This window comes from Rhea pennata, chromosome 12 (assembly GCF_028389875.1).
Source record: "Rhea pennata isolate bPtePen1 chromosome 12, bPtePen1.pri, whole genome shotgun sequence".
Taxonomy (NCBI): Eukaryota; Metazoa; Chordata; class Aves; order Rheiformes; family Rheidae; genus Rhea; species Rhea pennata.
In genome coordinates, this window is record NC_084674.1 from 19,408,333 (window position 1) to 19,426,671 (window position 18,339).

An 18,339-nucleotide genomic window follows, 5' to 3' on the forward strand; every position below is an offset into this window, starting at 1 on the left:
GGTTTCCATAGAAATCAAATATGTGGCAGTACAAAAATCCTGTTATGAACCTGAGGGAGAACTATAACTGTATATAAAATAGTTACCTAGTGCAGGTCACAGAAGTGCAAAGACACTTAGCTTCATTTTCTTCTGCATTTTAAATCTTTCTATCTTCCTTCACTACCAGCTGTCTGATCTAAAGTCTTGCTTTAGGCATAGATGATGATATAAAAATGGGAAGAAAACAGACTCTGAAAGCAGTATTTGGTGCCAGGATTCTGCACTGAAATAACGTCTTCTGCCTCCTTTCCCCCATCTAGCTACCACCGCCTGTGACCCAGTGGTGGAAGAGCACTTCCGCCGAAGCCTTGGCAAGAATTACAAGGAGCCTGAGCCAGTGGCAAACTCTGTGTCCATCACAGGATCAGTCGATGACCACTTTGCCAAAGCACTTGGGGATACATGGCTTCAGATTAAAGCTGCGAAGGACGGCGTGTCCAGCAGTCCTGAGTCTGCTTCACGGCGGGGCCAGTCTTCCCCTTCCTCCCACATGGTCAATCATAATCACTCGCCCTCTGTAGTCTCATGAAGAGAGGACCGTTGGTTTGTGAATTTGCATGGTTTGACTGAGCTTTGAACAGTGCTTAAAGTAGTGTTGGGGGAGGGGAGATTAGTTTTCAACACATGTTTTTGAGTACTCACTTTTTATTTGTAAAAGGGTGCCCTTAAAGATGATAGCAGGAACTATTTCATAAAGATTCATATGATGTAGCATCCTTTTTTTTTTTTCCTGCCTCAATTACCAAAGAAACCTCTGATGCAAATCTGCTGCCCCTTTAAAAAAAAAATGCACGCTAATCCACAAAAGCCATTACACATAGTTGGTTGACCCAAATGCTTTTTGCTTTAGTAGCTTCTTGCAACTAGAATTTGTCTGGTTTGCTTACATTGCTTTTTTTTTCTCTCTCTCTGTGAAGTAATTTTGTATGTATATACTTGAAAAGAACTGTCATGTATGATTTGCACTATTGGAGGAGGACTGAAGTTGCATAGCAACTTTCTGGAAGATGCTAATATTTTGAGGGCAAACTGCTGAAAAAAGGGTTTAAGGATGACATTTCTATCAGTTTGATTTTTCTTAAAGCAAAACAGCTTTGGAAGGGGAAGTCTCATACAGGTTATAGGTCTTTCTCTCTTTAGATTTCAGGTGCTTAGTGCTTGCAACTGGACTGCATAATTTACAGAACACGGGCATTTTTTCCTAAACACTGCAGTTTGTTAGAATAGAGCTGAGGTTGGAGGGTTCAATAGTGCTTAACGATGCATGTTTTATGAAAAATAGCTGGTATCTATTAATGTATAGACAGTAAGAATCATAATACTTATTAGCTTTTCTTCAGAATTAGTTTATTTTTGTCAGTAACAATCCTAGATATACTTACTGCTGGTACAGTTGTACTCTATGATATTTGTATTTGATATTCACTTTAGTAGCAGCCAGCAAAAGAGGACAGCCTCAGGACAGGCCTCAAATGATGCAGTTTAGAAATATATGATGCGTGGTACAGGATGCTATAGCTTTGCGCAAGACTGAGTAATTGTTTCTGTCTGCAGCACTGTCTGCTTAACAGGAATTTGCTTCCTAAAACTAAGTCTGTGTAATCCACCTTTAACTAGCTGCAGAAACTGCTACCATTACGTATCTTGGCTGGACAACAGATTGTTACAGTTTGTGAAATATGATCTTTAATTTTTTTTAAGCTTATTCATAAACCTATGCCAAGTTGCAGCATACATTCCTCCATTAGAAAACTTTATACAGGTATTACTGCATTTATTATCATTTGCTATATTAATAGCTACTAACTAGAAATTAGGCTATAGAGGCAGGCATAAAACCACAGCTGTGCTAGTACTAAGAGCTTCTCTTCTTGTTAAGTATAACTACTCTCCCCCATACATTCCATCTTCCCAGTACAGTTGCAACTAGTTTTTGTTTGTTTGTTTGTTTGTTAATACTGGGTTACCTGAAATGATTGATTGGTTCAGTGTAGAAAGTTAGAACTAGTTGGAAGATAAACTACACGTGATGTATTATGGACTATGTTACAGTATTGGGTCCATTGTGGCTTTTATTTTAAGGTTTTTTAAAGTTAAGCTAATTAATTTGGAAAAGGTGCAGGGTAGAAGAAGATCAGGAGATTGGCTCTTACTCTTGTTGAAGGTGGCTGCTCAATTTTCTTTAAAGTTAAAAAAAAAAAAAAAAAAAAAAGAAAAGAAAAAAAGAGAAAAAAAACCCTAAGCAAGCCCCCAGTTTTACACATTTCACTACCATCTTACTGGGTAGTCAACGCTTACCTGCTTTGGCATTCAGTACCCTACTCTCTGTAGGAAGATTGTTAAAAGAACACTTTTTTATATAGGTAACTTTAAGACCATCGTTACGCTGTGCGTAAAGAATGTACAGAGAAATTTGTAGGTATTTTTTGAGGAACAATTAATTTGTTAATGATATGTAGCTATTTAATTTTTCCCTTTCCTTTATTGTAATCATTCATTTTTTTTGTTTGGAGAAAAAAGTTGATCTTTTTTTTTGTTGTAGATTTGTCTGTAATACAGTAAAAGTGCAGGAACACAGTTATTGAATGAGAACACTGCATTAGCATTAATAGCCACTAGTTTGTTATTGCTACAGGCTACTGAGCATTGTAACAGTAAAATACTAATACTGTAGCTGGACTCTGTGGAAAATGTGACTCCTATATTTCTTTGTAAACACAAATAAGATAATGTTTTTAAAGCTAATATTTTCAATAATAGCTGTTTTACAAGGTTACATTTACTTATCTGAGATAGGTAAATGGATTTGAGGGCAATAAAGACTTAATGTGGTTATGTCCAGTCAAACATATTAGACACAGTTATGTCATGAAAGCCAAAGGGTTGGGGGGAGGTGGAAGGAAACTAAACTGAACTCACCATCACGATGCATGGTGAAGTTACTTCACAGAGCCAGGTTTGCTACAGTTCAGTCTGAAAGATTCTGTGTTTGTAAATCTGTAATATACCATTCTTTTGTGGCCTTGTTTCACCTGGAAAAAAAAAAGGGGTTGGCAGGCCATCTTTTTTTTTTTTTTTTTTTTTTTTTTGTACTTAAAAGTAGCCTTAAAGAACAATAAAGTGCTCTTAAATCACAGGTGTGTGCATATTCTTCTCGAGTTGTTTTGGTAAAAAAGGAAACTGATTTCTAGACTTTGTGAGTTAGGGTCAGAAACAAACTACTATTCATGTCATGTTTTCCTTGAGAGGAAACCCATCTCTTTTAGGACTTCGTTATCCTGTCTAAATGTCAGAAAGGTAGGTTCTGTTTTTATTCTCTAGAAGTTGAGGAGTTTGTCAGGAAACAGTCTTTACCAACTACAAAGGGAACCTGTTTCTGCCATAGTAGATGGACAGACTTACCAACAACAGCTTTAGGAGCCCGTCTCTAGCCCCTGAACACACTGCTGGCCATATTCTCACTGATGAAGTCCTTCTGAGCAGTTCTCATACTCCTTTCCATGAGGGGCTGAAGCAGCTGTTTCTGTTCCTACTGTGGCTCCACAGTAGCAACTCCTGAACAGTTTCTGTTTTGGAAAAAAAAATCAGCTAGTCAAGCATTGCCGCAGTGCTTTTGAAAAAAGATCAGTGTCTTCTTTCATTTTGTTTTATCCCTCAACTACTTAAAGTTTTATCCTAAGAACAGAAATTATTCCCTAAAGACAACAGCTGTATTTCAAATGCAGATAGCCATGGTTTGTGTTTTGGGTAAGCAGCACTTCAATAGAAATGATTCATTTGGCCAGAGACAGCTAATCCTTAGAACTAAGCATTCCGATTACCTGCTTTTGAGAAAGCTCAGGGGAATCAGACAAGAACCTTCAGCGAAAACTGAATGTAGCAGATGTCTCCAAAATTAAAAAAGGAAGTCCTAAAAATAAAAAGATGTATATGAAGAGACTAAATTGTCTGAAAAACAAAGTAGGCATTAAATGCATATACATTGTTAAGATAAATGATTGGTTTTGGGGTGTGGGAGATTCCATGAGAACACACCAAGAATGATCAGTTTAACACATCTGAAAAACATCCCTCTCTAAATATGCATGGAAAGAAGCCTAACTACATGCTTTAAGAGCCTTTGGGAGGGAGGCCAACTTCAACAAGCCTCACACGCCTCTCAGTCTGCTTTCTGAAGGGAGCTGGTTTCCTTTTAGGAAAAAGTCATCCCTACATCAACATTTTGGGGGCAAGATGAAACAAGACAAGCAGCACTGCTATCTTTCAGGTCAGTAGCTTACTGTGTGTTCTATCCTGTACACGGTAAAAGGGAAAAAAACCCACAGTATTTTTTCATACTTCCTGAGTTTTAATTAGCAGCAAGCACTAAAGTCATTTTACGCTAAAGTCATTTTACGCTGAAGGGGAGCGCCATGGCCTAGAACACCGAACCATACACAGCTGTATTTCATATTATTACCAACTCCTACACTATGTGTAATAGTTAAACTTCACACACACAAAAAGATAAATACAGCTTCAAGCTACACTTCTGTAGTAGTCTCCCTGCATTCCTTCTGCAAATTTAAATTCATACAAAAAAAAAATTCTAATTTTTAGGAGGAGATGATAGATCTGAAAGCACAAATATGCTAGGGGTCGAGTTCAGACCTTTCTGCATGCCTCAGTGAGTAACTGCTCCTCAACACAGTTTTGACGTATTTCAAACTTCTTTAGTGGTAAAAATAAACAAACTTTAAATAGATCCCGAAGTTAGACTAACGGACAGTGATAGTTTGACACAATAGTAAAAGAGGTTAAAATGGTAAAAAAAAAAAAAATTCCCAGTATTTGTGTCTACAGATGCAGTATGCTTACTTGTCAAACCTACGTTCATTGTGTCACTGCTAAGTGACCACTGAACCTCTCCAGTCCTTACCCCGTAGGGCAGAAAGGACAAAGTTTGTTTCATTTAAGACTAAAAACATGAAGCAACAAAGGGAATTTAAAAGAAAGGAACAAGCTCAATTTTGATCCGGATGCTGGAAACTGTCTATAGTCTGTATCAAATGCAGGCAGATTGGAGTCAGATGGCTGTAGAGGTTCCTGCTGCTGCTGCAGAGAACCCAGCGGGAACTCCTGCGACTGCTCAGCTGCTCATAAAGCAGTCACACTTTAAAACTGGCACATGCACAAAACTCAAAATTGTAACCAGCTCACCATCGTCCACAGGGGCCGTAACTGCACCAGTTCAGAAGCTGCTTCATGAGCAGCAGCTGAACCATCACTGCAGCTGGGCTGAAAGTTCACAGAGGGGTGGGGGGTGGGAACAACTCCAGATGTTCCTAGGAGGCCAAATCGGTCGCCAGCAAAAAGATGTAAAATTGTCTTTCAGCCTTCAGAAGCCTTTGTGCAAGAGCAGAGCAAGGAGAACTCGCTACACACTGTGTAATAACTGCTCAGAGGGCAAAAGGGATGAGCCACACCGCCTACAGGAACGGAGATGGCTCCAGTATCCAACCACCATGCCCACGCGACACACTGCATAACGTGATCCTGGCAAAAGCTCATCACAAGCATTTTAAACGTTACTTGTGTGAGAGCACTACTCACCAGGGCTGGCACACGCACGCTTGGCTGCGCGGCATGGGCACCGCTGTCTTGAGATCCGTCTCGAGGACCAGTGAAGTAAGAAACCGGATCGCATCTTCCCGATACGCGGACGCTTCCATTTCACCTGGCATGGAGAGCCGCACAAGTGTATTAAACACAGTGTCTCTGGGACTCCTTTCCCTCAGCGCACACAGTTATTACAGAGCCGGACGACGCTGTCTGTGGAGGCGCAGGCTAGCACTGGAAGGCCCACGTCAGGAAGCACACCAAGTTAATAACTGAACAATTCTAACCTCTGTTAATGGGGACACTCTGCTCCTCTCTGTAGAACAGCTATCTCAGGTATGGAATTTTTGGATACGCGAGAGCCAAGACAGATACGGTATTTGCTTATTTTTGAACTGCAGTTCCATATAGCCAAGCAACAGCCCTGTTGCTCACCGAAGCTCGCTTGTCGGGAGCTTCCTGGCCAAGGCGCGCAGGGCGCAGACCGGCGCGGTGGGCCCCGAGGCCCTGCCTCAGGAGCACGCACGCGCTCCTCCCGCGGGAGCGTGACAGACATCTCCTAGCTTCCGAGGAACTCGGATCTCAACATCTCCTTCAGCAGAAGCTGACAGAAAGATGCAAAATAAGACTAAGCTCCGTGCAGAACAGCCATTGCAAAAAACAGCGGCTAAATCACATGACAGAGCAGAAGCAAAACGTCACTCATGATTAAACCTCCAAAGGGCAGATCTAGACCTGGTACGCTGTATGTGACAGCAGGAAGAGCAGCTTGCGCCAGCCGAGAATCTTTCCCAGAGCCCTAAAGCTTTAGTTCGAAACCACAACATGAATTCCTAAGGCTTTGGTCTTCCAGAAAACAACTACAATCAGATGCACTTACTCAGGCCATGTTTCAATCTAGACTAACTGATTATAATGGAGACTCTCTTTTTCAGGCTTTGCATCAGGTTTGATTTTTATTTGTAGAAATGTTTTAGTATTTTCCTGCTTAACCCTGCTCAGATACCTGATCATTACACATTGGCAAAAAGCACATATATGAAGGCAGGTCCTGGTGAGCAGGGCAGCACACAAATTGCTCTGCTAGTGTGAGCGCAGGACCCCTGTGCATGCCACGTCGGCACAGATCTTCCCTAGCTGCAACAGGGAAATCTCAGGCTGTTGGCAGTGCCGCTCTCTTCTCTGCCAACATGCGCCCCATTCCTAAACTTAACTCACAGGATTTTCCCTCTCAGGAATGTCCACACCAAGAAACATTGGTTTAAAGGGGACAGCTGTCACCGGACCTGCGCGGTATCACCCCGGGGAGAACCAGGTGCTCCCCCGAGACTACTCTCAAAGCCTGCACGCGTGTTTTATGCACAACATGGACAACGCTCAGCTCAAGGAGACTCACTCCAAGAGGAGGGAGCAGCAGCTCTCCAGATTGGAGAGTGACAGATTGGAGAGTGCTGACGCAGCCCCCATCGTCACATGACGGGAGCATCTCCAAGAAACACTAAACATGAAATTCTCGTGTTTGCCGTTGTGACGCAGTCGGGAGGCCAGGCCAGCACGCAGCAGTGCACCAACTTGCACTAACTTACAGGGTTTTGTAGCTGCTAAGAGACACAACACACAGGATAAGCGTTTATGCAGACCGACACACCTCTTGCTACCTGTTGCCACCGGTAACAATGGTTGGCAGGGGATTAATCATAAATACTCTGATTAACAAGCATTTATATTTTAACAAAGGTGGAAAAATAAAGTTTCTTTTTTATAGCCTACTTTTAAATAATGACAAAGCAGTTACTCAGTTCCAGTAGGAACACGCTACATTACATTGACGTGAGACTGGTTCGGTCTTTCTTTGCTTGTAGGCACACTGCTAACACTGTTCATTGTTGGACTATTTGTTCTGATTCTACATCTTATTTTGTAAAGCAGCAGGCATTTCATAACGCCAGCAAGAACATCTGTCTTCTTTCTATCGCGAAGACAGAGGCAAAGGCATCTGTCAACATGAAGCTGTGTCAGCCGCATGCCAAGTCAAAAAGCTGCTTCTCTTCAAAGTGCTTGCACAGTTTGGGCAAATACTATGCAAGCAGAATACTTCTGATAGAGTCTGCTAGTCATGGTGGAATCAACATTACTTTCTGAATCCTGGAAAACACAAAGCTAAAATCTCCTGCTTCTGGAAGTATTAAAATAATTTGAGGTTTTATCTGTATTAATGACATATGGGTCATGTATTAAATTTAATCTATATAAATGATATACCACTACAGTTACCTTGAATCTAGTTACTCAAACTATGTGTAAAAAATACAGGACTTCTTGTTTTCAGAAAAAAGTGTTTCAATGAATTAAAAAAAAAAAAATCAGCCTGAAACTAAACCTTTGTTCTTTGCTGACTCGCTATACTATACGACACTTTGGGCTTTTTTGTTTTTTGTTTTTTTGAAATAAAGGAAGGAACTAACCATACTTTGAGATTAAAGCACAGTTCTTTCCTTTTCCTTTTCCTTCCAAACAGCAAGTTCTTGGGCTCCTGCTAAGGCTACTGAAAAATCTCGGACTACTGACTACTTCAGAAGCAAATGCATGCTCTCAAATAGCACCAAAGGCAATACAAAATTGTTATGGGGGCTATACCAGCAAAGTCCTTTGTCTTGCTTTTTTTGACAATCTTTTATTTAACCCAACATTATTTTTATTCATTGAACCTTTTCTCAGGGTGTTAACAGGAACAGATGCTGTTCTTGCTGGTAGTGCGTGCTGTTCTGCTTTAACTGATGTAAACTCAGACACTTATTTTGGAAACAAAATCTAAGTAACAGAATTACAGAAGGTTAAGAGAACTTTAAATTCAGGTCTTACCTCTTGATGCTTCTGAAACACAAGCAGTCAAGGGCCTCATCTTGGCTTTCAGTATCAGAGCCGGGGACAGCAGAGCAGCAGCCCATCTCTGCCTCGCAGTGAACATGCTGGGAAGAAGAGTCACCCAGACAGGTATCTGCAAATACCTAATTGAAGAACATTTCTGCTGATTATCTGGAGTTACTGAAAATAATGAAGAAAAGTCACCAGGAGTTGTGAGCACCTGCTTTATCGCAGCAGTAACCTTCTGTTGCTTGTTTGCAAGTGTCTCCTTTCTAGCGGCTCTCACATCTCCCCCAGAAATTTGAAACTCAAGAACCCATTTCTTTACCTGCAGGGTCAACCAAGTAAAACAGCAACTGAAACCTGTAATTCTATTTGTTTTAAAGTAAACAATATTGTTATTTTTTTCCTCTGACAAATCTGAACACAGAATACAATTTCCCTTCTGCTCTGAGAAACCCTTGATCATAAATCAAGCAAGTAGAAATAGGTAGTCCAGGAAAAAATAATAGTTAAGAGCATGCAAAACATTTTCTTTGTCATAATAAAATTGTGGCTGTCGGAATATCTGCTTAGAACATGTTTCTGAATGCTCAACTAAATATATGTGAAATGAACATTCATTTTTAAAGGTGCAGGGCACTACAGGCGTCCTCTAAAACAGACTGCTCCAAAGATCTCTCTTTAGAACCTCCTTTGGCATTTCATGCTTTCGCTAATTTAGCCTTCAGCATCTCTCTCCCTTCAGAACTTCTGAGCCAAGACGATGTGAAGTCATGAGCTCAAATGCCAATTTTTTTTTTTTTGGGGGGGGGGGGGGGGGGGGAGAGGAGGGGGGAGAACAGGAGCAGACAAAACCCCGACCCCTGCCAAGCCACCCTCCCGGAGAGCATTCTGGGGCTCCCGTTTTAAAGATTTTCATGGCAAGATGAGCATCACTCATAACAAAAAATAACGCTTTTGTTCTTGCCAGGTTTTAAAATGCACTCTGTAACTTGAGTCAGGCTATGACCTTTCAGGATGATGCAAAATCAGCAGCAATAAATCAAATGGTGCCTTTGCTGACATGTCTGTAACTTTAATGATTAATCCAACAAATAAACTAATTTCTGCTTGGAAACAGAGGGAAGAGCAGTGTGGGATTCTCCTCCTGCTCTGCCCTGTTACGGCTGAACCCTGGAGGCAGCTCTGGTCCCACGAATTCTCACAGTAAACATGAAAAACGCCTGGGCAAAGGCTGAGGATTAAATTCAATAGCATATCCACTCATAATAAATCATTAAAGAAAGAGAAGTTATAGAAGGGAAAAAGAAATATTTTCTTATTTATATGAAAGGTTTTTTCCTTCTAGCAGTTGTCTCACGACAGATTCCCATCTTTTCTCCATCTCGTCCTTCCACGACATACTCCTAAGGCAAACTGTACACGCTTTCCCCTCGCGAGAAGCAGTAATTGCATCAGCACAGCTCAGTATAGCTCACATCACATCAACTCACCCTTCCTCTTCATACAACCCTTGCAGAAGGTGAGCATAGGTATCTTCAGAGATTAAACATGAAGCTAGAGAGACTTGCCGGTGACTATAAAAGTAAAATCTGCCTAAAATACATAAAAGCAAAAGGATATAGTGAAGGATCATATAAACACCCTAACTTTTTACTGCCTCCCACCAGAATTACTCTCACTGCAATCAGATACAAATATTTTTCTCATTTCTTAAAACTCCTTGACACGCTCTGTAGCCAAAATCTGCAACTTTTCAGACAGTTCTTTGAACTGACTTTAAAAATTATAAATGAGGTCTTCCTTTGAGCTATTAATAGCATACAATCTGTAGTCAGAATACAGATTTCCAGAATTCATAAAGAAAACTGAGTATATCCAATTTGATTAGCTGCCCAGAACTCAACATTTAATGCTGCAGACATAAAGGCATAATGAACAGAACAGTATTCGAAGTGTTTCACTGGTTAGGAAGCTTACTTACCATGCAGTTATGTTGGTTATAAATTACATGAAAAATTGTAAGGTGCAATAACAAAATTATCCCTAACAATTTCTCTCTCATGGCATCTGTGTTATTTGTTAATAGAACTTGCTGGAATCACTGTGTAAGAAAATACTTCACTAGAAATTTTCAAAAGCAAAATTAAAGTTAAAATCAAATTATTCTAAATTATTACATTTGGAATTAGTTCTGTTCTTGAGCCACTTAGCTTCACATTTTGAAGTTTTTCTACACAGCCACAAAACAGATGTGTTCATTTTTAATATTAAAGAGAAAACAGATTCTTAGGAGTTGAGACCTTTAAAAACAAAATAAAACCCCCCAATGTTGGGAGACCAGCAACATCTTGAGAGTTGAGAAAAGTATAATCTACCCAGTTAGTCACACCGATGAAAAGCAAAGATTCTGTCTTTAGAAAAATCTCTAGGCTTTGCAAGCCTGATGTATTAAAATGCAGGGAATTAGCTGTAATATAACCTCAAACTGAAACACCCCAAGATTTTCAATGTATGATTGTGTTTGGGGAGCACACAGAACATCCGTTAAACTGCAGATTACAGATTTAATCTTCCAGATATTATTTAGGTTCTTTGTGCCTTTCTTTTTTTTTTCTTTTTTTTCTTTCTTTCTTTTTCTTTTTTTTTTTTTTTTTTTGTGAGAGATCTAATCAAGTAAGTATATTGGTCTAATTCCTAATGGCCTAATTCCATAGGTACATGTTAAGGATGTTCCTCTTTTTCCTGAGAGCACTGGAAAAGGCAGATGACAAGAGAGCTCTCTATTTCTGCAACAGAGAGAAGGGGAGAAGCAGAAAGTTGGCTGGCTAACCTAAACTCTGCAGTTCTTTGAAACTTTACAGTTAGAGCAACCCAAGAGGGATTCATGAAACAGAAGAAAACTGGCACTAAGTCTCAAGAGATTTCTTCTGCCTACACAGGCCCTGTCCAGAAAAGAGAATGTGCTATGCCTAGCCAGCAGCCAAGGAAACGAAGAACTGGAGCTCTGCGGAGGACTGTGAGCTACACAAAGCGAACGACAATACCTCTGATGGGAAAGCTCCCAACCCGGTGCCTCCTTGATCCATTGCTTCTGAAGCCTCAAAGAAGAGAATCTCCTTGCAGCTGTCTCTCCTGGCTTTCTCTGGGTGCTTTTTCTTGTGGCACTTCTGTTTTTCTTCTGCTCCTTCCTGTCTCCCAACTAGAATGGAAGCAGGGGAGGAAAAAGAACTATTAGCGTGATAGGACAAACGGATGACTGCAGACGTATTACAGCAGAGATTTGGGGCAGTGAGGAATGATTTCAAAGGATTTCAGTTATTAGCTCTTCTTTTACAATTGAAGCTTTTTTTTGCTAAGTAAATGATAGTATATATGAGGCTATATTTATTTTGTACTATGCCTGTGGAAAATTTAACTGTGGAAAACAGTAAATGACGACACTGTGAAAATTTAGTAAAACGTAAATGTGTTACTAATGCCATTGTATCATCCAACAAACTACAGCTGATGGCATTTATACCTTGCACTTGCTTCATAAGCAGTCCTCTAAATTTCATTAATGAAATGGATAAAACAAATTTTTTAATTTCTCCTCTGGGGCAAGTACATTTATAATATATCCTCAGAACTAATAAAGAAGAGTTTGTTAAAAAAGCAAATGAATAAAATCTCTAAATATAACTCACAGATCCGTATGAGGTGATAGACTACAGACCCACAAAACCATTCATGTCAGAAGAGACTTCAGGCAGTCTCTAGTCCAACCTCCTGCCCAAAGTGGGGTCATCAACAAAATCAAACAAGGTTGTTAGGTCTTTTTCCAGTTGGGTCTCGAAAAACTCCAAGGACGAGATTCCCCTGGCAATCTGGGCCCTGTTCCAGTGCATAATTATCCTCACAGTGAATCTTTTGTTACATCCAGTCAGGACTCCAGTTCTCCAGTATCTCATTCTCCCTTCATGCACTTCAGGAAAGAGCCTGCCTCTGTCTCAGTAACGCCTCTGTAAATAGCGGAAGACTGCTGTGAGGTCTTCACCTTAAATCTTCTCTTCTTCAAGCCAAACAAGTCTAGTTCCTTCAGTCTCTCCTCATAATTTATGTGAGTCTGTCCTGACCACCTTGCTGGCTCTCTGCTGGACTCACTCCAATTTAACAACATTTTTCTTACACTGGGGGCCCAAGACTGGACACATTTCTCCAGCGATACAGCCTCGCACACTGCATGCCTTCCTCCCTGCCGGAGCACGCTGCATTTTGCTTGCTCTGCACCAGGGCCCTCAGCCCCTTCCCAGCAGCGCCCTTCCATACTGATGGAGGGGCTGGTCTGTTCTGGGCACAGAGCTTTGCATTTCCATTTGTTAAATTTCAAAGGGTTCCTGCTAGGCCATTCCCCCAGCCTGCCTAGGTCCCTCTTGCTAATAGGCACCACATACACAAGACAAGTGTTCAAGAACATAGGAGGTTGTTTAGCTGACAGGTGGAAAAACTGATGCTCTGACTTAAGCAGAAGAGAGACTTGGTTTGGAGACATGTTGATAATAAACAGGAGGGCAGGCCTTGGGGAACAAAACTGATTTTATTTCCAATCACACACAGACTAGATTATATTACCCTCCTTTTCAACTAAGCTAACAACCCAATGTGAATTTGAAACCCTTTGAGAGTAGGATGTACTTACTGTGACACAAACAGTTAAACTTGTAGCAGTCAGGTTGGTAACAACAAATATAAGACACCCAAACCAACACATACTTTATAAAAGCACCCAACTCTTTCCTTTTCTCTTACACAAGAATAGCAATAACTTGGTTGTCATCCCTCAATATTTTACTTGATTTGCTATGCAAAGTTTAATGTTCATACTGGTAACCGTACCTTCAAGTAAATACATGCAAGAAAGAGGAAAACTGAAACTGCAATCAATTAGAAGAGCAGATTTATTTATTCCATCCTCTTTTACACACATACAATTTTTAAAATACATGCTTAATATAAGATTGTCTTTAAATTTTAAATCAGAGTCCTTCTAGAATCCCGAAACCCAGTTCAAGACATCATCAAAGAAGCCTAGTTTGGAGCATCCAAAGTTGGGCATCCAAAATTGGAGGCAAAAGAATTTCACTAACGACTTCTGAACATGTTTACCAAACTGATTACATTAAAAGGCATTAATAGGCAGCGCCAGAGATGAGACATATCTGTGTCACCTGTAATCCTTCTGCTATTACTTCTATTTGCCTATCGGATCCAATCATGATTGGTCTTGCTGTACCAGGCACTTACGCAGCCAGAGAAAGATTCAACCAAAGAAAGCTCAGGCTTTCTTTGGATGTCTAGGATGGGAGACAGAGATGCGACTTCCTTTGGTGACACTGGAGGTCAGTAGCAGAGCTCAGGTCTCCTGCCTCAGTCCATCCTCCCAAATCCATGATTATTAAGGATAGGACAAAGTTGATTTCAATACAAAATGTTTTTAAAAATCACAGTACTTAATCATTAATCACAAAAAATAATCTCAAAACTGTTGAAGCCAGAACATGTCATTTTGGCTTAGAAAATTTCTGCAGCCAGTGTCACTCACAGTTTTAACAAAAAATAATTTGAAAACTATAACTTGACCTATTCTAAAACAGTGTGCATTGCTGCATGTCCTAGTGGCCGAAACGGTAACCTCCTCCTGCTCCTGACATTTACATCACATTCTTTTTTGAGTGCCTCTGATCAACAGGTACATCCTCATTCTCTGTCCCTAGTTGATTTTTAAGCATCACAACTCCTGACATTATCTATCAGGATCTCTTAATGACATTTCCAAATATTAACATCGGGAAGCTAAATTAAGCAACAAGACACCACCAGTGCTGGCAATGCAGCTTGAATATCTCCAGCAACAGAGAAACTCTGTACACACATCAGTTGACTTGCTCCCCGTTTCTCCCATATAAATATGAACAAGCAGTTGCAGAGAAGCCTGTTTTAAGTTTGTAAAGTTTGACTGCTGAAGACAACTGAATTCCTATTCAATAAAGCACAGTTAGCAAGAAACTGAAATAGCTTACCCCTGGGATTTTTGCAAGCACGAGTCACGCAAGCGCATCAGGCCGTTTGCAAGAATGAGCCAGCTGCGTTCCACACATCGGCTGCTGTCCTGCGGGGTTCATGGGGCAGAATATCCATAGCCCACATGTTCCTAACTACTGCCCCAGAGAAAATCATAAATACTGCCTAGCTCAGCATGTTAGAAACATACAACAATAAAATTTTAATTAAAATGAAAAAAAAAACCTTTTCCCATCTCTGTGACAGAAATATTATAATATTATTACATTTGTGCCATGTATCATCTGAAAAGGACATCAGACTTACTACTAATGACAATATTCAACTACTGCTTTAATAGCTAAGGGCATGCCTTGAGTTTATTAACAATTTTTCATTAATAGCATGCAGGATCCCTGCATAATGGTCTTTTAGAAAATGAAGGATCCAAAGGAAACATAGCTTTAGACAAGCAGGATGAAACTAATACAACTGAAATTATCAGGCCACCTACATTACTAAAAACAAAACAAAAACATAAAAAGAGATAAAGAACCTTTTTTAGGCCTTTGGCTTAGTGTCTCAACTAAAATTTTCCTTTAACTATGTGATTCTTAATAGTGCCGAAGTTTGACATGGACTAACATAATTGGAAGAAACACTGTAACTTATGGCAGCCACAAGCCCACCTCCCTGAATACACGGCCTTTCCTTGAATTTTCCCTTAAGGCGCACCGAGGTCTACTCGGTGAGAGCCGATGCAAAGCACAGCCAACAGGACCCATCTGAGCCCCTACTGTGCTCAAGTCCACCGAGCCTCGCAGCTGTTACTATTCAAACAAAAGGACAGTGCTTCTTTGTGTACGACAGAAATAAATAAATACACCACTTTTACAGCCTGTCCCATAACACTGTGAATAAAGACCTAGACAGACACCCGACTTTTCACATTCATCGCATGACGAGAATTCCTGACATTACTCCTAACAGTTTAGCAGCCAAGTCCTGCGGCGACGTCACTGGGAGTTTTGCCCAAGACAGAACTGCAGATGCAGCAGCCGAAGGCTCTCCTGCACCGTGCCTATCCGCTGCGGCCAGTGCTCCAGTACGCTTGGAGACACTGCAGCGAAGCAAACCTTGCCCTGGATCCACCTATTTTAATCATGTATTTATAGCTGATATAATTGAAGAATCCTGCTTACAGGAAAGAAATCATTGAAACTGCCAGGAATCTTCTGTCATGCAAATGCACGCTATTCAGAGTAATGAGGGAGATCTGTTTACAGCTGAAGTATAGCCATCTGCCCAGTAGTATGAAAACATTTTTTTTCTTTGCAGTACTTCCAAAATAATAATGGAAACTTATGCTCAGGCCTTTTCCTTTTTCCCCTTCCCTCTCCCTCAGCATATCAGCAGTGAATTAAGAAAGCTTTATTACAATAGCTGCTCTGGTAATATCTAGTTACAATGATTTCATTCTTAAATAGCTTGAATAGAAACGTGGATCTCTTGTTTTAAGTAAACTTCAACAACAGTGATTCCAACAAATCAAAAGAATAAAACACATTCAAGTGTGGCTACCCATAACAGCAAGGCTGCCTTAGGTAATTCAAATCCCTCATTCCATTCCCCTTCACAAAAACAACAACAAAAAAAAAAAAAAAAAGGAAAGAAAAAAGGAAAAAAATGATGCAAGTATTAAAAGAAAAAACAACAATCCCTATTTAGGAAACAGGCAATTCAAACAAAAGTTGCCAGTGATGTCATTTCATTTATACATTCACTGAGTCACAGGTTCCTGAGGAAGTGGCAACACCTACAGAATTACTGTATAAATGTCAGGCTTCAAAACATTAGATGAAAATAAAGACTTTTAAAGGCAACCTCCCTACCAAGCAAACTCATGCCTACTTTACAGGTTTTTCTCTCCTCTTACACTAATTTGAACGAAACCTGTCACTAGAAACTAGTTTGCTTGGCAAAAAAGGCCACCATCCTCCACGCTCATCCATGTTCATCCCCATCCTCCCTCTTGGTGAGGCACTAAGGATCGTGGGAAGAAGGGAGGAGAAACAAAAAAAAAAAAAAAAAAAAAAAAAAAGAGGAAAGAAAGGGACACCAATTTAGTAGCAGTCAAAAACTAATGGTTCAGACACACTCAGAATGAACCAGACTGGAACAGCCGCTGTCCCAGCCTTCCTTCCAGGCCTACTGACACCAAGTGGAAACAATTTTAGTAGTATTTCCCCACGCATACTTTTAGCCCATACTGGTTCTGATTTAGGAAGCAAATTCATTCCAGAAATGAGAAGCGAGCGTGCATTTCAAATGCACAATATGTAACAGCATTTCACTAACATAGCAAACACTGAATCATTCTGCAGAGAGCTTACAAAATTGAATGTCCTGGTGCTAAAGTGTTAAAAATAGTCAAATACATTTAGTTTCCTCGAGTTTTGGAGGCTCAAAGACTAACAAAGCAACAATCCACAGCCAAGGAGTGCAAGAACAGCAAGTAACAGTTCAGGAGAAAAATGACAAAGAATAATCTAAAAAAATCATGTTTTTGATTAGCAGCTGTATAACACTGTACAATGCTGCTTTTTTTCTGTTAGCTTACTAAAATATTTTATTAACAATTTGAAAGATTTAGCATTAAAAATGAAATGTGTGGGGGTGTGCACGTGACTTGCACTTCCAGAGGCAAAGTCCATTGTGCTTTTTATCAATGTCCTATATAAACATCTATTCAAGAAACAACAGTAGGAAACAGCCATTTAGACCGCTATAGCCAATGCAAAGGCGGCGTGTACTCCAGGCCCGCCAGGAAACGTAACACATTTGTTTTCAGAGCTCCCGTACTATCCCCAAGCCCAGGGAAGGGCCTGCGAGAAGCCGTGGCTGCCAGGGAGCACTGGTCTGATTAAACAGAAAAAGACATGCTGCACGTGAAGTCTCGGCAAACAGTCGGGGGCACCTGACAAGATGGTAAGAGAATGTCAAAAAACGCCACCTGAACAGAAACAAGCTACGGTTAAGCCACCACAGGGAGGGTCTGTAGTCTCACTTATTGAGGGCGACAATTAGAACTTGAAATTATAGTTGCATAGTCTGCATCCCTGTCCTGAGCTGAGATCATTTGAACTCAGAAATAAGAAGAAAAATGTGATGCCCTAAAGTACAAGATACCTTAAGGTGCTTAACAGTGTCACTTCTCAAGCATATTGCTATTAATTTTACTGGAAGGAGCTTCAGTTACCCTTCTGCAGTGCCAGTTTCCTTGGCCAGGTTAAAACAATCCTCAAGTGACTCACTCGAAATTTTTCACTACAACCTGAACTAAACACTAATCATTGGTTAGCGGAAGAACACGAACTGCTGAATTTCACCTACCATACTTAAAAGAAAAGTGGCTACAAATTAGCCCAGGCCACACCCCATTTTGGCCAACACACACGACTTCAAACAATACCGGGTCAGAGCAACAGATCAGTTCCTTTGACCTGGGAGAAGTGAGTATGGAAAGCAAAATTATTTACTCTTTGCCAAGTAGCTATTTCCTGCTTTTATATATTTTACAGCTGAGGATTTAAGAAATGTTTAACAAGCAGGGACTGTTAACCTCTCTGGGTCAACTCAGTGGCAGTGCTGCCACAGAACAGGGAGCCCTGCAGTCCCTGTAGCAATCAGTACGAACTCACTATGAAGAGTCACTGTTGTCAGTGCTAGCAGACCAAAAGGTAACAATAAAAGTAGTATGACACTGAAAATGGTCTTCGCCTGTGAACT

At 40.5% G+C, this 18,339-nt stretch overlaps 2 protein-coding genes across 8 annotated transcripts in view; one reads left to right on the forward strand and one right to left on the reverse strand.

The window, feature by feature from the left end:
* VGLL4 (vestigial like family member 4) overlaps nucleotides 1–2,280 on the forward strand; it is an 86,406-nt gene extending 84,126 nt beyond the window's left edge. For all 3 annotated transcript variants that reach the window (XM_062585818.1, XM_062585817.1, XM_062585819.1), the window contains one exon: nucleotides 303–2,280. In XM_062585818.1, coding sequence (XP_062441802.1) covers nucleotides 303–571 — 269 coding nt within the window. In that variant the 3' untranslated portion in view covers nucleotides 572–2,280. The remainder of the gene's footprint in view (nucleotides 1–302) is intronic.
* A 576-nt stretch (nucleotides 2,281–2,856) lies between these two features.
* ATG7 (autophagy related 7) overlaps nucleotides 2,857–18,339 on the reverse strand; it is a 135,856-nt gene continuing 120,373 nt past the window's right edge. For 4 of the 5 annotated variants that reach the window (XM_062585814.1, XM_062585811.1, XM_062585809.1 and 1 more), the window contains 7 exons: nucleotides 11,556–11,710; nucleotides 10,002–10,104; nucleotides 8,503–8,648; nucleotides 5,635–5,758; nucleotides 3,864–3,952; nucleotides 3,445–3,608; nucleotides 2,857–3,074 (listed from right to left, as the gene is read on the reverse strand). The gene's annotated coding sequence lies outside the window, so the exon portion shown is untranslated. Of the gene's footprint in view, nucleotides 3,075–3,444; nucleotides 3,609–3,863; nucleotides 3,953–5,634; nucleotides 5,759–8,502; nucleotides 8,649–8,725; nucleotides 8,834–10,001; nucleotides 10,105–11,555; nucleotides 11,711–18,339 lie in introns of all 5 variants that reach the window. The other variant, XM_062585810.1, reaches the window with a different exon arrangement.